Source organism: Centrocercus urophasianus, unplaced genomic scaffold (assembly GCF_019232065.1).
Source record: "Centrocercus urophasianus isolate 14NV4802_14NV808 unplaced genomic scaffold, USGS_Curo_1.0 seq_13, whole genome shotgun sequence".
Classification (NCBI taxonomy): Eukaryota; Metazoa; Chordata; class Aves; order Galliformes; family Phasianidae; genus Centrocercus; species Centrocercus urophasianus.
In genome coordinates this window covers 6,007,133-6,034,323 of record NW_024884475.1, presented here as the reverse complement: position 1 = coordinate 6,034,323, position 27,191 = coordinate 6,007,133, and the positions used below count along the sequence as shown (strand labels likewise).

General features: G+C 39.3%; 1 protein-coding gene across 1 annotated transcript in view; it reads right to left on the bottom strand.

The window, feature by feature from the left end:
- Positions 1 to 3,472: 3,472 nt before the first annotated feature.
- Positions 3,473 to 27,191, bottom strand: part of UVSSA (UV stimulated scaffold protein A) — a 51,574-nt gene continuing 27,855 nt past the window's right edge. The window contains exons 8-13 of the mRNA XM_042812174.1: positions 21,257 to 21,434; positions 20,693 to 20,845; positions 16,146 to 16,329; positions 15,224 to 15,335; positions 10,153 to 10,333; positions 3,473 to 6,263 (exon numbers count right to left, since the gene is read on the bottom strand). Coding sequence (XP_042668108.1) covers positions 6,170 to 6,263; positions 10,153 to 10,333; positions 15,224 to 15,335; positions 16,146 to 16,329; positions 20,693 to 20,845; positions 21,257 to 21,434 — 902 coding nt within the window. The 3' untranslated portion in view covers positions 3,473 to 6,169. The remainder of the gene's footprint in view (positions 6,264 to 10,152; positions 10,334 to 15,223; positions 15,336 to 16,145; positions 16,330 to 20,692; positions 20,846 to 21,256; positions 21,435 to 27,191) is intronic.

Below are 27,191 nucleotides of genomic sequence, written 5' to 3'. Positions count from 1 at the left end.
CAAGGCTGCTGCTCAAAGCACTTTGCTTATGGTGCTTTCTACATTCTTCCTTAAGTCCTCCAACATCTATAGAGGATTTTGTAATAGAAAGGACCATAGTCACATTCAAGGATGCTCCAAGTGCTCTGAATGTAACAAGAGGCTCTATTTTCTCCATTTAGCCATCTTTGTCAGTAATTCTCATCAGCAGCCTCATCCCACCACCTGCCAGGTGTTGACTTGCAATACTGATATGGCACAGCTGCATGACCTTGGGTGTGACTGCCATGAAATCAGCTGAACTGGAAGAGATGTAAGAAAGAACAGTTTGCCTAGAGAGGTGGTGGAAGCACCATTCTTGGAGATATTCAAGGTTAGGCTGGACCAGGCTCTGAGAGAAGGAAGTTTTTCACACAGAAGGTGGTGATGCACTGGAACAGGTTGCACAGAGGCTGTGGATGCCCCATCATTCAAGGCCAGGCTGAATATGGCTCTGGGCAGCCTGGTCTGATGGTTGGTGACCCTGTACACAGCAGGGGGTTGAAACTTGATCATTGTAGTCCTTTTCAACCCAGACCATTCTATGATTAACCTGATCTTGCTGTAGGTGCCCCTATTTACTGTGGGGGAGTTGGACTAGATGACCTTTAAAGGTCCCTTTCAACTCAGAAGATTCTGTGAAGTCTCCATCCTTCAGTTTGTGGAGAAGCTATGCTTTGGTAAAGTCCTTTTGCTGAGCTGAGCTGTTCTGTGCTTGGCTTTGTACCTTACCTGCTGCGTCCCTAGCTGACTTGACACCAGACCTGCCTTTTATCATGATGAACTGTCAGGTAAGCTCTAGGTGTTGACTGGTTTTGGTTACTGTCATGAAGGACCCTGCTCTTTCTGCCTTGTTGCCTTCTGCTTCTGGTTTACCTCTCCCTGATGCCTAGACCTATCCTATCCAATGCTTCTCAACTTCCAATATGGATATTGCTGTGCACCGTTAGCTCTAAAGTGTTGTCCTCAGGGCAGCACGTAGTGAAGGACACCCCTTCAGGCTTCCAAACACATGAAGTTGTTTTGTCCTCCAAGACACTGTTAATTACTTTCTTCAAATGTCTTAAAACCAACACGGAGAAATTGCTTTCCAGTAGTTGTCACAGTAATACCTTTCTCACAAAGCCCTTAGGGCTGATCTTCTAGCCAGTGACCACTATCACTGAGAGCAAACTCTTGCCTGAATCTAAGATGCTTAGCAGTATTTTTCATGGGCAGGTGTGTAGGGATGGGGATGAGGATCCAGCCCCAGCACAGGGACTGTGGTTAAGTCTAGAAGGCTCAATTTTTTATTTTTTCCTTCTGGCTGGTCTCCTATGCAAGGCATATTTTGCTCCATTGGGTTGAGTTTCAGCTCCCATAGGAGCATGAGTGATGGGAACTGTCTCCTGGATGTGTGCTCCAGCACTTTAGCTTTCAAGTGTATGATTCCCACTGCCTCTTTAAAAACAAATATTAAGGTATGTGTTTGGTTGCTGTGAAAATGCACGTCAGATCAAACCTTCCTAAATGCTCATCTTTTCTTTTTTTCTTTTCCCTTAGTCTTGCTAGGTTTAAACCAGAACTCTGGCCTAGATCTGAAGTCCAGTGACACCCACAGCAGGTCAGACCTTGAGTCCAACTTTCAGCAGTGTTTTGGCTGTGTTTCTAGGCTTAGGCACCTGGACATCCTCTGGGACAATTTGCAGATGGTTCATTTCTGTGTTATTGGCATTCAGATTATCCTGTAATGGCGTGGTATTTTTCAGCATGGTAGTATCATTTCAAAAGGCATGGCTTTAATGACTCATTTTCATCACCTAAGTGCTGCCAAAACATCCAGATCTTCTTACCTTCTCTGATGTGTACTCTATGAGGACGTTTCTATCTCCATGATTACAATCATTAATTAATAGCACTGGATGAGCCATGAACAGTGAAGTATTTTCATGGGTATGAAACACCATCAGATGGCTATCTCTGCTGTTGAACTACTCCACTGCATGCTAAATTAGGCTTTTGTTTGCTAGGTTCCTGAGATTCAGCATTTCTTGTCTCTGGCTAGCAGCTCTTTATAATAAGGAACAACCTTATCGGCCACTTTAACAGTGCTTTAATTTGAACTTTTTTTTTGTAATTTTCTTTTGTTTTCCTTAATGTCATCTTGAACATACAGCTGTCACCAACCTACAGATTGTTTTACACAGTATGATACATTGTCCATGCAGAACCAAATCCTGTGTTTTTCTTATTTAAGTATACACAATTTAAGAGCATTTAAGGGTTACACTTTTCTAATAGAATTTTTCAGCAAATCCTGAAGTAAGTTTTGATAATAAAACTGGAAGTTATCATGTAAGAGGTGAGCATGGCCCCATCATTCTGTATCAGTAACTTCAGAGAGATGTGCTCTTATTTTAGATGTGTTCTGGGTAAGGAGCTGGTTGGAGGGCCGGGCACAGAGAGTGGTGGTAAATGGAGTCAAATCCAGCTGGCGACCGGTCGTGAGTGGTGTTCCCCAGGGGTCGGTGCTGGGGCCTGTCCTCTTCAATATCTTTATTGATGACCTCGATGAGGGCATCGAGTGCACCCTCAGTAAGTTTGCAGATGACACCAAATTGGCTGGAAGTGTGGATCTGCCTGGGGGTAGCGAGGCCCTACAGAGGGACCTGGATAGGCTGGAGAGCTGGGCTTAAGCCAATAGGATGAGTTTCAACAAGGCCAAATGCCAGGTCCTGCACTTCGGCCACAACAACCCCACGCGACGCTACAGGCTTGGGGCGGTGTGGCTGGAGGACTGTGTAGAGGAAATGGACCTGGGGGTATTGATTGATGCTCGGCTGAATATGAGCCGACAGTGTGCCCAGGTGGCCAAGAAGGCCAATGGCATCCTGGCCTGCATCAGAAACAGTGTTGCAAGCAGGAGCAGAGAGGTGATTGTTCCCCTGTATTCAGCACTGGTGAGGCCGCACCTCGAGTACTGTGTCCAGTTTTGGGCCCCTCACTGCAAGAAAGATATTGAGGCCCTGGAACGTGTTCAAAGGAGGGCAACAAAGCTGGTGAGGGGTCTGGAACACAGGGCTGATGAGGAGAGGCTGAAGGAGCTGGGAATGTTCAGCCTGGAGAAGAGGAGGCTCAGGGGAGACCTCATTGCTCTCTATAACTTCCTGAAGGGAGGTTGTAGTGAGCTGGGGGTCGGCCTCTTCTCTCGTGTCATTAGTGATAGGACCAGGGGGAATGGCTTCAAGCTACGGCAGGGGAGATTCAGGCTGGACGTGAGGAAGTATTACTTTTCAGAAAGGGTGGTCAGGCACTGGAACGGACTGCCCAGGGAGGTGGTGGAATCACCGACCCTAGGGGTGTTCAAGGAAAGACTGGATGTTGTGTTGAGGGACATGGTTTAGTGGGAGCTGTTGGGAATAGGTGAACGGTTGGACTGGGTGATCTTTTAGGTCTTTTCCAACCTTGGTGATTCTATGATTCTATGATTTTGCTCAAACTTCATACCAAACCTGTTTGTCACTGTGCTCTCTATTAGAGGTCAGCGCCTTCATTCCCACCTTCATCAGCACCAAATTTATGCATGCTAGCTTCTTCCTTTTGAGTTTTTACTTGCCAGATGCAATCATGCTCTACTAAGAATAAGCATGGAGAAGTTCTTGCTTTCTGATATCACTGGTGATAGATGTCTTTATTTTTTTTTCCTCCATCAGAGCCACAGATGAACCCAGAAAAAGGAGAAAGCTCTTAAATTTCGCTGAATTATGTCTGACCAGTTCTAATGAGGATGTTTACAAAGGCAAAATCTGTTGTATGTATACTCCTAAAAGTGAAACTTGGCAAAGCCTTTGAGTAAATGAGGCAATAATTAACATGGGAGGGGAAGCATGTGTTTCTTCAAACACTATGGATGAAGGGAAGATCCTTAATGGTACAAAGGTCAGGCTAACATAGAGTTAAGGAGGCAGTGCATTTGATGTGCATTTCTGAGTAGCCAGCTGTCTCTCCTGCTTCAAGGCCAAAACACGAAGAAACACTTCATACACAAGTGGGTGTAGAAATCCTTGTCACTAACTGAAGAACAAAATCCTTGCCTCAAAAGAAGAATAAAGAAGTTTCAGCTGATAATTCAGAACTCATATGGCTCTTAAGAAGCATTGTAGATGAGTATAATTTGCTTGGCTTATTTTCTCACAGCTTTAAACCATTCCTTTTTCTAATCTTGGTCATGAGAGCTTTTTGTTTTACTGAAAACTCGAAGTGGAAACTCTATGAGCTGAAGTACGCCCACTGTTTCCCAGAAGCTTGCTTGTGCTGATACTTCGTGTCAAAAGGTTGCGTGTCACCTTTTCTCCCCTTTTTTTTACAGAGATCAGAAGAAACGCACCTACACAAATGAAGACCTTCAGTCAGTGCAGGCTCAAAAGTCTCCAACAATGGAACTATTCTCATAAATATTAATATCTCCAAGACCAAGAACTTTCATATGGACTATTTTGTAATATCGGTGTTCATTGAGCTACACTGCATTCAAGTATGTGAGCTCTGCTGTTTTTTGTTTTTTTGTTTTTGCCAATAAATAAAACCAGTTGATCAGTTGATTCAGCTGATCTGGTGATGAGTACCATCCTAGCCTGTGCTTTCAGCTGCAGCCTTCGCTGTTAGCTAGATGGCCAGTACACACAGCTTTGGTTTCCAGTGCAGTAAATAACTAAGAAATTCTTGCTTTAACAGCTGCTGTTTATTATTTGTCATAGTGTAGAAGTATTCTAAATATGTGTTGGAGAGAAAAAAGTCTTCCAAACTGCAAAGATCTGGAAGATTAAATAATCACTGCTTGCTTTCTTAGCAGTACTTGTGCAAGTCAACAGATACATGGCAGAGCTGTAAATCAGCTCTTGTCTCAGGTGGTCAAAACCTACACAGGATTCCATTTTAAATTCCTAGGGAGTCTCTTGCTGTACTAGGAAGTATCTCAAGCAGGTGAGTAACTACACTGGTGCTGTAGAGAATCCATTCTAACTTGTGTTCTGTGTTTTACTGAAGACTTCTACTTTCGTTCTGAAATTCAGTTCAAACACTATCTTCCTTGATACTCCCAACTTCCTTCACTGATAAAGCTGTCTGAAACCCCACAGGAGCACAATCAGTCAATGTTTATTTCATTTAATTCTACTTCTGACATGATGATGATAGCCAGCAAAGCAGTTAGGAGAGATTGAACTAAACACTGTCAATAATAAGCCCCACAGACACCAAGCACCTGGATCCAATGTGTTAAAAGCATTCAGGTGTTTGTGTGTATTTAGGTCCCTACATGCACTCCTAGGATTGAAACTAATGTAACTGTTTTCTTGTTTTGTTTTTTTAACTGATTGAAGTCAGGCAGTTCACTTACTCAGTAAGCCACCTGAGTAATTTTCTTAAAAAACCTCTTTGTAATGCAGCTTTTTTGGCACCTCTTAAACTCCAGCACATTTTAACTATATCTCCACAACTTATCATAACATGCTTTCCAAACTCATTTCAGAAAGTTAGTGGGAAGTCAAGAAGGAGATCAAGACCAACTTAATTTCAGCTTATACACTGATGCCACAGCTGCTGAGTTTGAAATGGCTTGTAAACCTGCTGAAATCAAATTGTTGTCTTCTGATCATGAATGTGTTTGGCTTTTTCCAGTTCACATGCAAGTAGCCTTCAGAGGTGCTGGAGCCAGGGGGCTGCTTGATGTAGTAGTCTTTCTAGAATGTAAGGCTGAGAAAATAGCCTGCATGTTACCACCTCAAGTGAAAATCAAACTGTTTCTAAGGCATCTTTCTGAAGGTATGAAAGTCAAGGCAAACCACAACTGTGCTGGCAAACAATGTGTAAATGATACTGGTCCCTTAGGAAGGCAAAAAGGCCCTGAACATCTTACTCAGAGTATGCAGAAGTCATAAATAAGTTCTATTTCAGGTAAATTTCCAATACTTATCACTAAGTGTATTAAGTCCATTATGTACTATCACATCTTCGCCAAAATTCGTGTTAATTGTAAAATAAATTAGAAATTAAAAACACTTTAAAAAGTAATCCCAGTAAAAATTCACACAGCACAGTATTTCAAACATGGAGGCCTGCGCTAAAGCTTTGTACAGTTGCACTTTTGTTCACCTTTGCATTTTGCTACAACTTAATTCAGTGCGTAGTTAAACTGGTTGGCAAACTTCTCATGCTTTCTTTGGTCCATCTGATTCATTGCTTTCACCACTCGTTTGACAGCACCTCTGCAAGAGAAACAAAAAATATATAAAGGCTCCTGTATTGATTCTATGGAATCTCAGATTACTTATAAATGTTGAGGGAAAAATGAACGAAGATAAATTGCCATCAGGCCTGTGAATGCTGCACTGGAGTTGAACACAGTCTTGTTAACCAAATTAGCTGTAGCAATACAAATAGTTTAATTCAGCAATGATTTTATTAGCAGGAGTAAACCAATCTAAAGCTTTTCAGTTTAATAGCTGTCTATTCTATCTTCTTAGTGCTATTTTCTGATAGTCATATGTAAACTTGATTTGCAAAAGCATCTATCCTTTCTACAGGTTAAAAAAAAAAAAAAAAAAAAACAACACAACTAAAAATACCTACCAGGATGAAAAAACTAAACTAATACTCAGAAACACCTACCAAATATAACCTCCAAAATCTAGAATGTTTTCATAAGGGAAAGTTTAACTGTAACTTATTTAGCAACTTCCTTCCAACGTTCCTAAAAATCAGTTTTATCAGCTGTATGAAGAGTTAGAACCTCTTAGACCATCAGCCTCCTTACTGCTGAGCAACAACTGTTTCATCTGTGAGCACAACACGATTTGAAGGAAACAGCAGAGAGAATGTCATATGCAGAGAGAAATTAACATTGCAGAGCTTTAGTTGGGAAGGCAGCAGTAGCAATCAAGAGAATGCTGTGTGTGTATCTGTCTCTACAAAAACCTTTGAAAGGTACAGTGCACAGCTAAGTAGGGGATGCCCAAGGTATTTTATTCTTCAGTGGACTCCAGACTGCCAATTTTTATTAGTTACTTTGGGTGCTTCTAGCAGAAATGCTCAAACAGCTGAGACTGATTGCAGGTATGTCATCACACTGCCACTGTTTCTGGGAAAGGAAGTCATCTGCCACTCCTCTGGAAAGATCTCAGTGTTCTGCTGCTCAGAAAGGTACATCAGCTAAGGGCTTCGTCTGAGGGACTCCATCCAGTTTAAGGATGTGGCACTGACTGATGTCTCCATTTATACTCTAGAAATACAGTCTGCCTGTTCCTTCACTCAAAGCGGATGGTTTCGAGTCTGTTAACCTCCACACTACTGCAGTCTGCCTTTCTCTGCAGATGCTGCAGGGTGGCTGGTAGAATGAGAAAAAGGCATCCACCAGGTGATGTGACTCTTCTCAGGATCAGGTCTACACACTACTACAGCTCTGCTCCCCTGGTTACCTCTGAGGCAATCTGACTTTTGTTGTAACTAACTGTTCCCTTTAATGGTTTAACTTTAAAAGCTATTTTGAAACATCTGAAAACAGAGGATACCTCTCAATAGTGGTTCTAAATAGCAGGATTAAAGATTTTCTCAGCAGCAACTGTAATCAAAGCTAGCATTCTGAAAAAAAAAACCAAACTTGAAAGTGGGTTTCTTTTAACAAAATTCTGCCAATAAAGTTAACAGAGTAGAGAAAATGTGGTCATGGTTTTGCTCTTCAAATATTGCCTAATTGGTAGGAGAAAAGTGAGCCTTTAGCAGTGGCGAGTGGCCTTGCCACTTTCATGTCATGTAGTTTTTACATTAGCACCCCTGGATTGTGTGATACTGTAAATGAAATGAGATCCCACTTTGATGATCTCTGTGCAATTTCACTTAACTTTATTGGCAGATGAGAGCCTTGGTTTATCACCTATACATTTCAAGTAATTTGGGGTTGTTATAAGGAGTCAAGGTTATCATCTTGTTTAGTGCTGCAAAGCATGAAACCTATTAAAACATGACAGGTTTGATTCCCTATACCTGGCACTACCACACACTCATAATCATTAGCACAGAGCAGAGTAAACCAAAAACAGCTTTTGAAATTTATTTCATTAAAGCTGATATCAAATTCATATTATTACAACAGCATGGTTTTCGACTTTAAGATCAAGTAACATGAAACTGTCACAGAAAGGATCTACTTTGTAATTGAAATCAACATGGATTTAGCCGTTATACCTACTGCATCATAAAAGGGAAAATTGAATTCAAACAAATATCTTGGATGCTGTTCAAGTCGTACAATATATTTAGGGAATAGTCACTAATGATTTAATATTTTTGCTTTTTTGACTTAACAACCTTCCTCTATTCACTTTGCTTTGACTACTTCAGTTTTAACAACTTTAAGTAATTGCACCTGCTTCCCTTCTGATGAAGACCAGAGCATGCTCAGACAAGTTTTTGTTGCAAACAGACCTAACCAAGACTACACACAAGAAACAGTGCAGGGGAGCTGGCCTATGGTGCTACTAAATATTCTAAAACCTATTCAGCTTGTAGGAGGGTTGTGGACTCCCACTTGCATCTGAGCCAGCCTGCTTCAATTTTTTTTCTCATGAATGCCTATGTAAGTCATGAACACATCTTTGCCAAAAATGTTTAAATGCCAAAGGGCGTCCATGGGGATAGCATGGGGTATTTTCCAGAAGTAAATTGTTTCAGAATGATAAAAAAAAAAGTAGTTCCATCTGTAGAGTCATAAAATTAAGCAAACACATTTCTACAAGGCCCATGTTTCCTGCAGTTACTGGAGTTATCCGAATTAATTAGTGGTCCCTAAATAACAGTAGCTTGAAGCATTTCAGCAACGCAGGTTCATGTTTTTACTGCTGTAGGTCTGGAGGTACAGAGTTAACTGACAATGTCTTGAATTTCAACACTGAGACTTGTTAGAATTTAAGCATCACATTCACAAACCTGTTTTGGGAGAGGAAGACATCCTACAAACCACTTTGGTGCCACGCTTGGAGTAGCAGCCCTGTGCTACTTGACTGCTTTTCTGTAATATCCTTCCTTCAGTGGAATCATGCTACTTACAAACTACGTGAGTTTCAAAACTCCATTTACCTTGAGCCAGCAAGTTGTGTGAATGTCAAGGGCAAAGTGTTAGAATATTCAATCTATCCCTTGAATGGTTACCTCAGGGAAGCCGAGCTTTCTTGCAAATAAATAGCTATTGGTTGCATTTTTGAAAATAAGGGTGAGGGCGCATAAATAATCATGTGCTTTAGTGCCTAGCCTTCAACATGTGGAAGTTATGATTATGTTAGGTTCTTAACATTTCTGAGTATTTGCTGCTTTTCAATCCAAGTATTTTCCACTGTTTGCACTTGTGCAGAGCAGAAAGGGAGAAGTACTGACAGTGCCATGATGTGAGCAACACTGTACCACAAGGATCTGAATATTTTTTCTTGACTGTGTTCTCAGTAAAGGAGAAGAAAATGCATTAGCAGTATCTCTGTGAATAATACAGACAAAGAATTGCTGTGTGTGCACTGTACTGGGAAGCATTGCACAGACTGAGCTACAAATTTAATACACACGAGAGCAAGAGAAGACACACAGGACAAAGTTCAGGAAAGTTTGTGGAGGTCTCTGAAAAGCTTGAGGGCAACCACATGGGAAAAGCCAAGATTTCAGACCCACACTTTTATTACAGTTCTGCTTAGGACAACCCATTCCAGGCTTTCAAGAAGAAAAAAAAAAGCTTTGTTCTCACTTCATCTATGCTACTACAGTGTGTCTGGTTTGTAAATTGTGTCACTCTTTCCACATCCAATGCTTTCTGTATGCATGCAGTAGCATCCATCCATCCATTAACAAATGTCCATCCAAAAGAAGACACTACAACAATTACAGGCTAAAATAGATGAAAATGATGATAAAAATAATAGGAAAATTTTATAAATTAGCTGCAAATCACACTCTAAGAAATAACCTCTGTCACCTGGTTTTTACTCTCCAGCAGCACAAAAGGCATTTGTGCTCTTCCACTGGCAGAGGAAGCTGTTTATTGTGTAGAAACAAAAATACCACTAAAATAAAGGGAAACAATAATTTAGCAAGCTTTAGAAAACATAAGTATCTTACTTATTGAAGACTATCTTCTCAAGCCGGGAACGAGCAGTGTTAGCCTGCTGCTTCAGGTCTGTCAGATTTGGGTATTTCTTCTTCCCTTTCTTTTTTCCTCCTCTCCCATTATTTTTAGAGGAACCAAGATCCACTCCCGTGGCTGCTTCGACTTCTCTCATGAATTCTGGATCCCGCCACTCTGTTCATAAGAAAAACCAGGCACTTTGAAAATTCAAGCCTAAGCAGAATTTGCAGCCTTACCTAAAGTAAAGGTTCTTGTCGCCCCTAGGCAAGGGCAGAGTCAGTGCTTTAAGTTGTGTACATAAAGGGAGAGGAGGATAAAGCAGTTAGTCAAAACCACAGACCTTGATAAAAAAGCCCTGCCAGTCTGGGATCAGTATCTATTATTACCTGCTGTAGATAAAACTGTTCTGTATGAAGACTTTTACAGCAACACAGTTCCAAGGAAAATACTCCATGCAGGAGAGCTGACATAAACACAGCAATCATTTTTTAGGAACTGAACAAAGTGCCAACAATGTAGCTGTGGAACTTATTTTCAGGAATAAATTCTGAAAAAAAAGCTTAAAAATGAAAAATATGGAGTTTGTCAATTTTAGAGAATAACAGGTAACTACCCATATAAAATATTATAAAATAGCAATATTGTAACATTTCTGCATTTGATTTTATTTGCTTCAAAATGTAACTGGCATCTGACATGTAATTCTTGAATAAGACATGACCTTGTTGCCATAAGCCCAATTTTGCATCTGAAAGGGTCACTCTTTGTAACTATACCACGCTGCATCAGATTCATTATTTAAATCAGGTTTCTTGACAATAGCCCATGTGAACATCTTTCTTCAAAAACTTGTTTTACAGTTCTATAAAATCCTTAATGCTTCAGAATCCAACCCCACTAAGTGAATTCTGAGCACAGTAGTCACCATGGGAATAAGCATAAATGAATTAGACTGTAAATTAGAGGAAGCACTTATCTTTCATCATTAGCACAGTTTTGCACACCAGTACAAGAATGAAAGATAAAAGCAGCAGTAAGTAAACATGTGGCCACAGGACAGTCTGTTTTTCTACCTGGAGATATCTATGTAAACTCAAGAAAATGGCACCACTTTATAAACATGTTGAGCATTTAGTTTGAGAGTAATGTTACCCACACAGCACGAAAGTCAAAATTCCTTGTTTTAATAACCAGCCATTTGTCATATAGATTCAAGTAAGTCAGCAGAAACTGTAGAAACTGTAACACCAAACTTCTACTCTCATTTAACATCTTTGGGAAAATGTAGAGCTCTAAATGACAATTTCACTTATGTACAAAACATGACAAATACTGCTAACAGTTTGAGAAGGCCAGAGGTACTTCAGAATGCAGTGCTTAGGAATCCCAGAGCTATTTGCTAAAGTTATTTGCCAGCGTTAGATTGGTTAGATCAAACCTATTGGTACGATATGCAAAAGCAAAGAGGTTAAAATCCAACAACAGCAACAAAAAAAGCATGAGGAAAATGGAGCCGTGTAGAACTTGGCAGGAGAATCACAGAGGGAGAAAATAGGACCTGTATACTCGATAGATCATAAGACTTAAGAGATGGGTTTCTTCAGTGGCTTTTTTTTTTTTTTTTTTTTTTGAACTGAATGAATACAGAACAGTACAATTCAGATACAGGAACGATTAATCCAAGATTAAGGAAAACTGTCTAAACAGTTTATCTCCCAGTAATAAGAAGGCGTCACAGTTTAGGAACCCAGTGAATGGAGCAATTGTTTAAACACAACGAAAAAATGCCGGCATCCAGTAGAGATGAAATGAGCGTTTGAGTAAAATGAAGGAGCAATTTAAAAGCCTTTGAGAAAAATCAATAGAATGCCAGGGAAGAGCAGCCTTTTTGAGCATTGATGGGCCCCTAAAGCTCTTCATACATTGTTACTGAGTTTAGCAGCAGGGAAAAGAAAATTACACAGTTTGCAGGGGTAGGCGGGAATCAATACTGTAGTTAGTAAAGAGATGCTATTTCACATCTGACTGGCCAGCGGCCTGCCTTCACCAGCCTGTCCTGATACCTGTTTGTTAACAAGTCACTAAGGGCTGAAAAACCAGATACTCTGCAGGCTTGACACAAAAAATAGGCACTTAATTTGCTCCTGTGTGCGAACTATTGGAAGAGGATGAACACTACAGATTAGCAGGTCAGTGTAATCCCTCCTGATTCATTGTTTGAGGACCAAAGAGCCCAAAGCACCGTTTTGTGGACATTAGTTAGAATTACAAAATTTGTACTCATTTTAAAAATGATATATAATATCAACGATAATGTTGTCAAAACACAGTCATTATTACACAAACTGTGTCATTTCTGTGTAATTGTTTTCCTCTTCAACCACTCAAGGATGAAAAGAACCACTGCCATCCAAAAAGAAAAAGATGTAGGAAGATTTTGGTAGAATTTAATAATGCAACCAATATCTCAGCTTTAATGTTTGGCATTTTTCCAGCTGTCACCATTAGGAAATGATGCTGTCAGTCATAAGACCAAAGCACTTATGGTGGATTTCTACTTTGCATATTCCAGAGCAGCACTGCTCAGACATGACGCAAAAAAGCAAAGCAAAGCAAACCAAACCAAACAAAAAAGCAAAAATAACCCAAACCCAAGCAACCTCCCCCCCGACTTCCAAAACCAGAAACCCAAACCAACCAACCAAAAAAAGCATTTCTAAAGGCTAATGAAAATTCTGAGGCACAGGAAAAAAAAAAAAAGAAAGAAATAATAAGCAGTGGATAAAAGCATTTAGTGACATTTGGTATATAAAAGCTTTAGAAACCTTTAAGGTTTTGTCCAATAAATTAAGCAGTTGAGCTTGCCCAGTATCTCCCCAGACAGACAGGACGGACCTTTGTGTGACATCTCAGCTTAACAATGGCACTCAATAATGCAACATCGCAATGTCAACAGTGTTTTGGGACTAACATATACATCCTTGTGGGCCAGAGGTGAGAAGCCTCTAACAACACTGCGCTGACACTGTAATAAAAATAAGTATTATGTCTAGCCTAGAGCAATGGCAATTCCACAGAATAAAAAAAAGAAATCAATATTTTTCAGCACAAGTGATTTTTCTATCAGAGTATTAGCTTCCAGTTTGAAACTAGTCCCTCACAAACACCTACTAGCTTAAGTTGCTGGTTTTAGTTTGTCACAACTAAGCATGGAACTTCATTTTTCAAGCACAACATTTACATCTCTGGCCTGACTTCACTATGTCAGCCCATTTCCTGTGCTGCTGGTTGGAGGTCAGCTTAGAGCACTTCTCTCTACCCAGACAAGGATGGAACTGCCTGTGAACAGGGCACTTCCTCACCCACACCAGAGACTTGGTGAAAGGCTCAGTAGCAGTCACAGAATGACTTAGGTCGGAAGGACTTTAAAGATCACTGAGTTCCAATCCCTGTCATAGACTGGTTGCCAGTCACCAGATCAGACTGCCCAGGGCCCCATCCAACCCGGCCTTGAATGCCTCCAGGGACGGGGCACTCAGCTTTCTGGGCACCTTGTGCCACAGCCTCAACAACCTCTGAGTAAAGAATTTCTTCCTAACATCCTAACATCTACGTTTCTCCTCTTTTAGTTTAAAACCATTTGCCTTTGTCCTATCACTGTTGGACTGTGTAAAAAGTTTGTCACCCTCCTGCTCATAAGCTCCCTTCAAGTACTAAAAGGCCACAACGAGGTCTCCCTGGAGCCTTTTCTTCCCCAGGCTAGACAAGTCCAAGTCATTCAGCCTTTCTTCATAAGGGAAAGGCTGAGTAAATAAAAAGTAAATAAATTTGAAAGCAAATCTGTTCCCTCCAATTATACGCTATCTTGTTGAATAGATCTCTCTCTCCTATCCTCCTTTGTAGTCCATCAACTTCCAGTTGCTTCCTGGTTGCAGTCTCCCTAGGACTCTATGAAAATCTGCCTTCTGTTATTGCTAATGAAGTTTAGTTGTACTACTGGAAAAAAAAAAAAAACAAAACAAGTCCCTTACTCTCCTTGGAAGTCTTTCTGCCTGCATATTCACTGCTTGCTGCCTTTCTCACTGTCTTTGTTCCTTACCTAACAGTTCAGAGCATTACCTCAGCTAAAAACGGTATAAAATAATCCTGGTAATGATGAGCTTTCTCTTTAGAGCATTCTATCTGGAAGCAGCAGCTAGGATACAAGGATCAAGCCATTAGTTTTGTTATCTATTCCCGCTGTTTAAGAACAAAATGAAGTATGGCACAGTAAACTGTAATATACAAATATTGTACCTACTATCAGACTAATTAAAATGCCGACAAAGTTCTAGGTGAGGACTTCACTAATTTGGAGTGCAACGTAACAAGGCCAAGAATTCTTGTAAAACAAGAAAATACCAACGAAAAGATATAAAACTAAGTTCTTGCATTGTGACAACAAAAACACTTTGCTAATATTCACAGCAGTCCTAATAATATTATTGTTACATTGCAGTAATCAAAACTCTTGGGGACCAGCATGATTAGAGGATGTCCTTTCCAGAACTGCATCTGGTTTTTAATATAATGTTCTTCACGATAAATAATATAATACTACTGCCTGAGAAGTGTTAGGAACATTATGAGAATCACTGAAAATAAAGAACAAATTGCACAGCTAACCTTATTCTGTGTGTATATTCAGTCATACTTATGAGACAAGAAAGAATCATCACAAATTATCTGCAAATTAAAATTTGGGGATTTATATGAGAGAATGTGGCCAGGAGCAAAATGGAAATATGATACAGCTCTGCGTATCTTAACTTGTGTCTTCAGCAATGAAAGGATCAGCTTTTCATCCATACATTGCACCTCACTTGTCCAACTGTTCTGAGACTGTTGTCCAATTGTAGATACTATAAATAAAGTAATCTGATGTAAAATGTAAATAAATTATAGATATTGTAAACATTTTATACTCTCTAAGCATTTGTAAAATACACATGCATATTCTCAAAGTTTATCTTCACCTCTACCTAATATTTTGATATTTTTTCCAGATGCTATGGACACACAAACCTGGCTGATTTGCTTGCTTCTCAAAGCGCATCTTTTCTTCTCTGGCTCTGTCCTCTGCATTGGTAGGAACCCCACACTCATCCCGAGGAATTATCTTTCCATGGAAAGGACACTTAAGAAAGAAAGGAAAAAAAATTCACAGCTTTAGAATGAAAATATATTTACGTGTTTTTCAGTATAGCATATGCCCTGATACTGGAATCAAGTGGTAAAACCCTACACCTTGTTATAAGGCATCAGGATCCCATTAACATCACATGTTGAATTCATTCAGAATATCAAAGAAATAATCTCTGTGCTATGAGTATTCGTTCTTAAGAGGGAGTACATCCTACCACCCCTGGAACCAGGGTGCTCATGCTGCATCATGTTTACTGTTTATGCTATACCTTTTTCCTGTTACAATCCCATTTAAAGTACCTTAATGCAATGTCAGATAATACAAGAATGGGGATATTAGAATGAGGTATGTAAATAAAGGCTCTCTGCTTAGTAGGGCTCATAATTAGAGGCTGCATAGGGTACAGCTTTCATAACATTTAATTTGTGAATAAAATTTCTTAGTCCTCCAACCAACCATGCTTCTAAAACTACTGTCAAATATGCCCTACAGTAGGAGAACTTTTCAGAAACCAACTTTCACTGTTTCACTGTCAAATACTTCAATGTAAGAGTAATAAATACGATATAAATACTTCAAATGAATGCCAGAAATATTTGAGAGTTCTTTGAACAAGCACAACTTCCTTAACAAAAGAAAAACAGGTATCATCAGCAAACTTCTCCAAGCGTAGCTATCACTTGATCCCTTGTGCTATATTTATAATGCAAAATAAACTTCTATAGGTATGTTTTAATGAGAACCTCTCCATATAGGATGTAATTTCCACATATCCTGGAAATCAGGTTACTTGGTGCTCACCTTAATCCGATCTTGTCTTTCACACAGACTTCCATCAGGCATTGGTGCTCGACATTTATGCTTCACTGGTTCAAACTTGCCAGCAAATGTTATATATCTGGTGTTTAACATTTCGGTTACTTCTTTATTTTCTACCTCTTCCTCTACTTCACTGGGTGCCCAAAATCGATGCTCGGAAGTAAATCTGGGAAAACAATGCAGAAATTATTTCTTTGTAGATAAGTTGTGCCTTTCCCAGCCAAGCATGCTGAGCCACCTGGATCAAACATAAGCTCAGTGTATAAGAAAGCAGAGAGATACAGCGTAATCCTGAAGTAAAATTATATGTAAAAGGAGGGAAGGTTTATCATAGAGTTAGAAAAAAAGCTAGAGTCTTAAGAAGGAGTAGTAGCTTCCTATTATGAAGATAGTTTTGAAAATATCACCAAAACCTGTCTAGTATTGATTTCTCTTTAACCAGCTCATCTCTCGCCAGTCTTAGCTCTAGCTGGTGATTTGCCATTCAGAGGCAGTCACTCAATGTGCAGTTTCAGTGAACAACTTTGTAATTCTGTGGTTAATACTCTTTATAACATAATATTCCTATAGTAGAACACACAAGACAGATCAGAGAGGACACAGCTTGATCTTAACTTGTCTGATCTTATTCCTGGCAGCTGCACTCCTGTAACTGCAGAGAAGCAGAAGCTGAAACGAGCATCTTGTGACACACTGAGACCCATCAGCTGAGCATCAGAGATTCTTCTAGGTTCAGTAGGCTGTTCTTCTGAACAGTGTTATTAACACTGAGAAACTTACGGGGTGTTCCTCTAGGAACTAATCTAATTCATTGAGAATGTATTTTAAAACATGAGTCTTACCTGTGTTTACAAACACATACAGACAAGTATACTCCTTCTTATTGTACTACAAATATGGTTAGTACCACGTCAATAGATGTGGGGAATGGGAGAGAACAGAAACAAGAATGCTGGAGACCCTGTAACATTTTAGAATTTTCTTAACAGTACTAACCAAATTCATTCTAGTCACTCTAGGCTGACAGGCAGCTTCAGAGAGCAATTAACTGACTCATTTTAGATGTCAGCCTCAGGATGCAGTGATTATACCTCTGACAGTACATACTACTGCTGGTGACTTTGCCTTTTGTAGATGGCAGACATACACATGAAAACTGGATTTCCCTTTGCAATGGGAAATCAGCAAAGTACACAAGCCAACACTTTAACAAAGATCTTAGTGGAGATGAAGAGTTAGTGTGAATTCTACCTAAGCAAGTTTTCAGCAAATGACAAGTAACAAAAAGTGGAAGAAACTCATCTGAATCAAGCAATCTGTAACAGACGTAGAATGTTGTTTTTAATGCACTAGCTCACCATTTCAAATTATGTCATGAGATCAGAGCTCGGTTAAGAAAGGAAAAGTAATTCTGAAACCATTCTGTGTTCTGTGGTTTGCCAAATCATGAGGAAAAAAAAAAAAGTTCAGTAAGGAGAATCCTTAGAGATCCCTTCTGTCCAACAATTCTGTCATCACACCTACCTCACCGGTGCCAGAAAAATTCTAACCTGCCACAAAATATGTATCACTTCACTAGGAGATAAAAGAGTAACAATGGGGGCTAGTGAACAGCATTAAGCATAGTAATACAGATACATCTTCACAATATTTCATTGCAAAAAGTTTTCAATCTGCAAAATACAAACTGAACAGAAAAGTTACATGCATCTTTTAAATATATTAATACTTCTGAATGATATGATACTTCAAATTCATAAAGGCAACAAGATTATACAACAGACAACAAATAAAATAATGAGATTGATTTGCTTACTCAGTTTTAACGAAGTCCTAAAAACAAGATGACTACCAGCTCTGCATTAATTATCATGCAGGCACAAGGAGGGACTACCAGTGTACTTACAGTTACATGATAATGAAGAAGCAGTTAACAGTTGTGTGCCAACCTTCCCAGTCGAGAGAAAATTCTATTTAATATTTTTACTACTTGCTACAATCTATATCCCACGAATCCGAAGGGAACTGAAATTATGCTTTGCTCTATAGAGCACTGATTAGTATTTGGAACTGGACTTTAAAGACTGATTCCTACACAGACATTCAAACACACTATTATTACCATATAAAATACTTCCTCTCCACATTCGTTACAGTGGAGAAAAGAATAAGGTGATGCTAACAGGTTAACTTCCTGTTAACTTCTGAAAGAAAAATCCAACTATTGGAAACGTTGCACTCTTTCCACAAATTCATAAAAAATTTATTAGTAATGGGAAGCCTAAGAAAACCTTGAGTAAACATCAGTTCTAAAGCAGTGTGATGCACAGAGAGATCTTCAAGCAAGTAGTAAACGAGCTAATTCAAGTATCAGAAACAGGCTAGGGTGAGCTGTATCCTAGCCCTCATTTGCCTTCAGCCTATGAGTAAGCACCTTAAGTAAGATCTGTAACTCAGGGAAGTGGTAAATCAATCTGGAAGGCACGTGCTTTCTCCAAAACCTGCTGGTTAACTAGCATAGGTTAACTAGCATAGCAGTCTCTACACAGTACAACAATCTTGTTAAGATTTCTTAAACTAACTTTATAGGTGTTGCAAGTGAAGTCTGAAGTGGGAAAAAAAGTACAGCTCAAACTGTGGGTTACAGTAACACATGGTTACATTTACCAGCTAAAGATGATTAGGAAAGCCATCTTTCTTCACAGCAAGTCTTACTACCAACATTTTAAAATGTTAATTTCTCACACATGGTGTTGTGAAGTGTAATGTTAAACAAGTGGAGGGGAAAGACTGCCACTTCAGATTTAAAAGATTGAAATCCCATACACACTCCACTGTTGTCTATTGTTGGTGTGGCTTTTTTTTAGCATCTCTGTAAGATAGAAAAGTTGAAGGAGTTGGTCAATGACTGTTTTACTTTTTCAATAAATAACGTTTTACATCCAGGGGTCAATGGTATTGTATGTGCAGGATTACTTAAATTATCTTTGGTTAGATTGGCATATCTGTAGTTATAGACCATAAGGTTCAGAAGTATGCCCTCTATTTTATTGAGAAGCATAAAAATAAAACAGTACAGCACAGGGCAGACAGGCAGTGAAATATGCTTTTCATTTCACTTATGACTTGAATAACTCATTTGCAATGTAAAATAAGGCCTTACTACCTTTTTGGCATTATCAAAGTCAACCGCTTCTGAAAGCCTTGCTGAAAATCTTAACCAGTTTATAGCCTGGTTACACCTAACCACACAGAGACCAAAGCTTGGAGTATCTGTTAAAGCTCTGTTATGTATCAAATTTCACCGACTTTCAATAATTTAAAATAAATTCAGCACTTTCTATAATCAAGTACAGGAGGCAAAGCTTTCTTCTTGATCCTTTGCTCAGCAAATATGCAGTTGAGAGGGTATTATCTTAAAAAGGCACTAGCAATCAGCAAATTAGGCTGATTTCCACAGGGTGAACATTCACCTAGCTATTGTTAAAAAGTGAAGATGAATACTGTTACATGAAACACTGGCAGGCAGAAGGACCTGGGTTCCTCAGTTTCCAAAGGCGGAAATGATGATGATGATGGCATTTCCCTTGGGTTTGCACTGCAGCACCGTTTACATTTTGTATGTATAGCATTATTACTCTAGTCTACATTATGATTACGGGGTTTTTAATTTATTCGCTTTAGTAAGGAAACAAACTAAGTTAAAATAGCACTGCTGAGAACTTACAAGCTTGATCTTCAAGCCAGCTAGTCAATGATCTTTGCCCTTTTCAAGCAAAATACGGTACAAGCTGATAGGACATTCCTGGTGGACTTAAATTGAATTTATACACAAAGGAAAGACTTTGCAGCCCAATATTCATATAAAAATACTAGTACTAAAAATGGGCTTTAAAAACAAACTGCTAGAAATAAGTTCTGAAGCGTATCTGCGATCTACTGCCCCTAGCATTGCTAGAGTTTTTCTCAAACCAGCAGTGCTTCATCTCTAAGGAACACAGAGCATTCCCAAACAAGAATGGAAAGTGAGAGATCAAAATACAAATCCTGCAACTGCCACTTACTCCTTGTGTGACTGAACAAGCGTATCAGTTTCCCCAGTTACCACTCTGTAAAGTCAGGAAAAATACCCCACACCACCCTTGTCATTCTCCTACCCTGCCTGTTATTTATTTGGACTGTGAAGTCTTCAGCAGAGGGACTGCCTATTATGGACCTGCAGAACACTTTGCATAATAAGGTACCAATTTAAACTGAAGTGCTGCCATGCTGCAAATAATACACAAACATGAAAAAAGCAGAAAAAATGTGCTTTAAAGCATCAAAGGATATTTAATTAGTACCACAACTTCTCAAAACAAATACCCTTTTAAGGTAGAATTTCTGACTTTGTTTATGGGTCCCACAACACAAGAGAAAGAAGAAAAGTAATTATCAAAAGAAATAGCAGCCACCCCATTGTGTGACCTCTGAGTACAAGTAAATCTATGTATTTGTTTAATCTATCTTAAAAGAGAAAGAGCATTTACTTGAGAATCTTCCCAGCACTTGGCTGATCCTGTCCCCAGTAGTGAAGATCTAACCCAAAAGGCATCAGGGGAGCTTTAGCTCTTTCCTCTTCTAGTTTTCTTCTCTTACTGTCAGGCTCTTCCAAAGCTGCTGGCTCAGTAGTTGCAGACTCACTAGAGAAAAACAATGAAAAGTCAGGAGAGAACAAGTGACCACAACTTGTTCTCTGTTTTCATACCAACCCTAATGTTAACTTAAATCTAGGACTACAACTGCTTTTACAGTGTTGTCTTTTTTTCCTCCCATCCCAAAGGATACACTGAGGCCACTAACACCAAATTAAACCTAAACCAAGTGATTAGTAAAATATTCCTTAATAGTCCAAAGCAATCACTAACAAACTCCCAAATTTTAAGCAGTAAATACACATCTGAGCAAAATAACCATACCTTTAAAATGGAAACAAGGCAGCCTAAACCTTTAGTATGCTCAGTTCCTGCAATCTTCTTTGTGCTTGCTTTATTAATAAATACAAGTAAGAGCAAGAGGCTCCTATGGATCCTAAGAATTTGAATAAAAATAACCTGGCCTGTGGAGGTGTTAATTTTTGTAGTTTGTCTCTGATAAGCTTCAATGTTGCAGCAGCACAAGTCGGATCAAGTTCATCTTCATTCCCTTTCAGCCGGGCACGGGAGCTGAACGGAGCTGGTCCTGCAGGAGCCTTCCTTGCTGGTGCTTTTGGGGGTGACTGAGGCTCAAGGCCTGAAAAAGAAATCAGTGTTGAGAGAGTTCATTTCCCCTGCCCTCCGTGCTTCACAGCAGGGCCAAAGCAGTTCATAATGCCATCACTTGTAGAGGGGCAGTCTTTTCAATTCACGTTAGATATCAATCCCACTCATACACAGTGGTATTTCTGTCTACAATGTTTTACTATTTTGGATTTTGAAACAGAAACATACTGAGAAGCTAATGACAGCAAACAAACTTTTAAATTCGTGTGACATCATGTGAAAGCAAAGAATGGCATTACTTCGTCTTGGAAAAAGGAATTTTAACAATATATGTTAGTCTAAAATGGGATATATTGCTTTCTGTATGCAGGTTTCTAGTGTCACAAGTGTCTATCTTGCTAAGATGTCATTTCTATACTCACAGTTACATCAAGGTAAAGTGGAATGAAAGAGCTACTAACACTACATCAAATAACAATTCAGTTTCAATTCCTAAGTACATCCTCAAACAGCATTATCTAGACAACTTTCTTCTTTCACAGATACTAAAATACACAACATGCCAAGATAAACAATCTAAGAAGCACAGCAGTACAGCCACAGAGTGCTCTGAAGGGACAATAAACGCATGAGTGACACCTGAGGAACAAACCCACTGCGAGGCAGCTTCAGGCAGAGCTCAGCAACAGCAGCTCAGCGGTGGGGCGACTTAATCACTTCATACAGCTTGATTAGTCAGTCAGCATGGACAGTAATGATGCAATTAGATAGACCAAGCAGTTGAATAGCACATGCTGCTACCAGCTGAAGCAACTCTATTAGCTGGCAGCAGTAACGAGAACTTTTCAGCCAACAGCAGCTGCAATGGAGAGATGTGGTTCCTCACACCTATGTAACAGACAATGTTTTCCCTTCCAGAATGCTTTTTCATAGAAGAGATTGAAATAACATCTTCCCCAAAAAATTATCAACCAAAAGTAGTCATAGTTTCAGACTAAAGTTTCCAGAGAAATACCTCAGACTTCTTAAGGAAAGCAACCTGCATTCACCCAACAAGTTTTAGCCACTGTTGATATGGGACATTCCTTCTGCCTCTTCTTTCTGTTCACTTCCAGTGAGCCCTGAAGCTGTATCTATAAGTAATCTTGCTTTGCTTTACTTAATCATCAAATATTTCAGAAGATAACAACTAGAAAAGGAAAAGTTCACGTGGAATTTGCCAGAGACCATCTAGGTGTACATCCCAAGATATGTCAGAGAAGGTACCCAAGGCCGACTGCATGCTTCCTTTCTCTTAAATATCTGCAGTAACAAAGTACACACTGAGCGCATCCTGCATGCCACTCAATCATCAGTTAACTAAACGTTTCATAACTTGAGACCATGAGGCCAAAGACTTCAGCAAACCTCAAGACAATAGAACACATACTGTCCAGTGAAAGCCTTGCAGGACTGCCAGCTGCAGACAGACAAAGCCTTCTCGCCGCTGGTGATGCCACTGATGAGCATATCAGTGCTCCTTCCTTACCCAGTCATCCTCACATCACCTTCTCTACTGAAAGCAACGAATGTGTCACATTCACCTTGCTACCTTACTTTGTTTCCCAAAGTCAACAAGGCTGGAAAGAACACTGCTTAAAAAGGAATTACAATTGTTTAAAAAAGTAATCTGTACATTGGAAAACGGCCTGAAAATCAGCAGAAGGAGCAGCAGTGATAATTAAGCAGAATAGTTGGAACTAAGCAAAGGAACATCTAGGCTAACAAGAAATGATCTCATGTTTACTAGGCTGTAGACTTGCCATTCATAAGGGTTGATGGAACCTCCACAGAAATATTTTGTCTCAACATTTAATATTTCACTGAAGGGAATAAGCTTGAATTTATCTAACTGGTAAGGGGAAGGACAGGACTGCATCTCAGCTTCTGCCATCGTGTAAAAAGCAAAAAGCCCTTCTAGGGTGCTTTGTATCAAAATGATCAAAGTGAGACAGAATTAACCCAAAAGACTGTCCCTAGAACTGTCAGGATTTAGACAAGCAAACTTCCCATTATGTTAGAAACCATTACAAGCAAACACAACATTTGGCATGTGCAAGGTTAGCTCAGAAAATATGTGCGGCAGACTGTATCTGTAAAGCAAAATTGCTTAGACTGCATCTAGCACGTAAAATGCCTTTTTTTTTTTTTTTTGTTAAGGAACAAGAATATCTTTCTGCAAAGGATTGTTTAAAGCAAAGGTTTTGAAAGCGTGAGTATCCTGTATACAGGTAATCTTTAAATGAAAGCTACCAGGTGTGCATCTCTCACCACATCTCTATTTCTCTTCAGAGAGATATGTGCACATACACCAGAAGTTCTCAGACAATCCTAGCTCTATTCAATTTTCTTCCTATCATACGTATGGAAGCAGAATTGCCCACTCATTAATACACTGATTTTGTTCAGCAGGGGACAGCAGAGGCAGGCACTCAACAACACAGAAAAAGAGAGACAAATGGACAAGTTGACAATTAGATAAAATCACACTCAAAAGATCTATATAAGAATTCTTAGGAGCTACAAGAAAAACTATTTTTCCCATTGAGTTCTTATTTTAAACCATTAACAGGAAAACAGCTAAAGGTAAATACATTGCCACACTGCTAACACCACCTCTACCGTGGATTTTTTTCATCTGTTCATAAAATCAGTTCTTGCTAACGAGATGAAGAGCCACTATGCAGACAGTGCCATCTCAATATCAGGGTTGGTTTTTCCGTTGCTTTGTTTTTAAAATGCAGATGGAATTAAGTGCAGCTTTACAAGTAAAATTCCTCTTAAGAACTCTGCTGTTCTGTGCATTTTATTTGACACAAGCACAGTACCTGGCTTCAAATTGTTCCACTGGCAGCTTTCAGAAAAAAATCATAAAAATGTTCAAGTCCCCCTTTTTGTTTAAATTGACCAAATGGCATCTATTTGCCTGAGGCAATAAAGTAGAGCGTATTCTCAAGACAAATCGATAGAAGGAAAGAGAGAGGCTGGGGTTTCAGCCGAAGTTAGGCTGCTGAATGCTGACATTATTGATTTTAGCTAGTTCAGCTGGCCTTGTAATTAAAATGTAAATTTGAGAAAGAGATTATGTCCTGACAGAAATGGTGGGATTAGGGGGAGATAAAAGCCCCTCAGTGAAAATTTAGAGAAAGAGCAAGCATGGGCTTCCTCAGCTGTGTGAATTTAGATGAAATTTAGCTACTTCACATTCACTTCAGTTTAATTGAAAAAACAGAGGCAGAACATAAACAAGCATGACAGACTTCAACTTTCCTGAAAAAAATACAGTAATTTTTGTTTCCTATTGGTTGAATCTCAGTCAAGCCGTATGCATGTGATTTGTATTGGCAGAGACACATTCAAAAACCCATCAAGAAAATCCAGCAGTTTGGGGACAATATTTATGTGCTATGCTCATAATGAAACATCTTGCATATGTTTTTCCACACAGAGGCTGGTGATGCAGTGGAACAGGTTGCCCAAGGAGGCTGTGGATGCCCCATCCCTGCAGGCATTCAAGGCCAGGCTGGATGTGGCTCTGGGCAGCCTGGTCTACTGGTTGGTGACCCTGCACATAGCAGGGGGTTGAAACTGGATGAGCATTGTGGTCCTTTCCAACCAGCTTTTTGGGACAGCTTCCAAACAACTCAAGGTTTCAGATCAGTTCTGCTGTCCCTCACGCACAAACACATGCATGAACAAAATTAACATAGGTGATGACATGGTAGGAAAATTTCATTATCTCTGAAGGTGCTGTTACTCATCTAGGATAGGGCTTTGAATTATGTAAGCAATCCCTGACAGATAACTGATGCTTACAGTACATTACTAATTAAAGGAACTCTAAAGTGAGAAAAACAATTAGAAAAATAGCTGCTATGAACAAAATCTAAAAAGCATTCATACAGGGATAACACAGATTAAACCACTTATCATTTACTGCGATTGGAAACTTCCTCCTTAACATTAAAATTGAGTAGCAGATCCAGTTTTCTATCTTACTCAAATGCCACTAAAGAAATTGCTGTCAGCAGCTGCTCAGGGAGGATGCGAAAATGCCAGAGGTGCTTTCAGCAAACATTCTCCCAACACATTAAGCCACACACAACCCAAGGCAGCTTATCTCATGGTGAACTGCACACTAACGTATGTAAATGATGCTTTGAAGAAGTTGAGGGGAGCTGATCATCACAGGTTTTAAAGAGCTGAAAGAGATGCCCCAACAGCCCTTTAATGCATGTACATTATTTAAATGCAGCCAAAATTTTTAGAATTTTGCTTTGGAAATTCAAATTAAAGGAAAAGAATAACAAATGTTTGTTAACTACATAAGTTTGTTAACATCATATATGGTATTTTGTTTGCCTTACCAGAATTATAGACTATGTTAATTTGCTATAACAACAATCCTCATTAATTAACCCTATTTACTGATATTTTAAAATCATAGTTAAGAACAGAATAAATCAAAACAGGAGCACTCAGATGAAAACCTTTCAATTCCTCACATCCTGATCTTTTACACTTTATCGTTTTGCAGTCTCTGCTCATTGCACAGCTCGTGTGAAGTGCACCAATTCTGCAAGCAACTCAGAAGTGTTACCTGCATCCTGTACAGTCACCATTAGTTTTGAAGAACTTCAGTAGGAATCACACATCCCATGTGTCAGATTTCCCATCAAACTTATTTACATGGAATGAATGTGCTTGAGAGCGAGGAAGGGTTTCCATGACTGATTCAGATGCATCAGAAGAAACTTCTATAATAAATACTTCTGTGTGAACTTACAAGTTTTGTTTTTTTTTTTTTTTAAATAGTTTTCTTCCATGAGTGCAATCTTCATTTCAGATGCTGTATTACAAAAGTTTCACTTCTAATTGTTGCTAAATATAAATAAGTGCTCGTCTGTATACAGATACAAAACATACTAGTATAAGGAGGCAAACTCACCTGTAAACTTGTAGCTATATATGCCTAGTGCTGTATATCTAGGAAAAATTGGGATTGTTCACTACATATTTGCTGGTAGCAGATCAGGGCTAGGATCCTAACTTCATCACTATTTCATTATCCATACTTTTACAGCAAAGCAATGCATGTTATTTCAAGAATTTCATGTAAGAATATGTTTGATTTAAAGTATTACAATATTGATGTTATTCTGAATAGTAGGGTCCTGTTTAGGGAGAGAAATGAAACTGTGTGAACTGAGTTTTTCAAATTTGGGAAAGAGGAACCCAAACTTCACAGATTACTGAAAGTTGAAGATAACTAAATAATTCTCTGTCCTTCCTCCTGCAAAACCTGACTTGAGTTTTCCCCATAAAGAAGACAAGTAACACCCAGAAGTCCTTGTTTAGTCTAACAAGTAGTGGCATGAAGCAATCATGGTGACAGTGTAGTCCCAATTCTCAAATTCAATTCCCAAAGAGCTGTGCTTCGCACACTATGAAGCCTGTAGGTTTGTTTCCTCATGGTCTGTTCTGAAGCTGTTCCTTGCTCATGACACAAACTATCATACCCACCCTCCTTCTGTGTTCCCTTACTTTCACTGACTCATCCTGCAGCTAAATCTTCTCCATGACCATTGCCATGAAAATTAAGCTCTCTGCTGTGGAATCCTAGGCTTGATCAAAGCTATATCATTTTATAAACCATTACAAAATGATTTTCAATAAGTTTTGCAAATATGCCTACCACCAGAGATCCATAATGGGGGGGATTTGGGGATGAGCTGCTGGAGAGGAGATC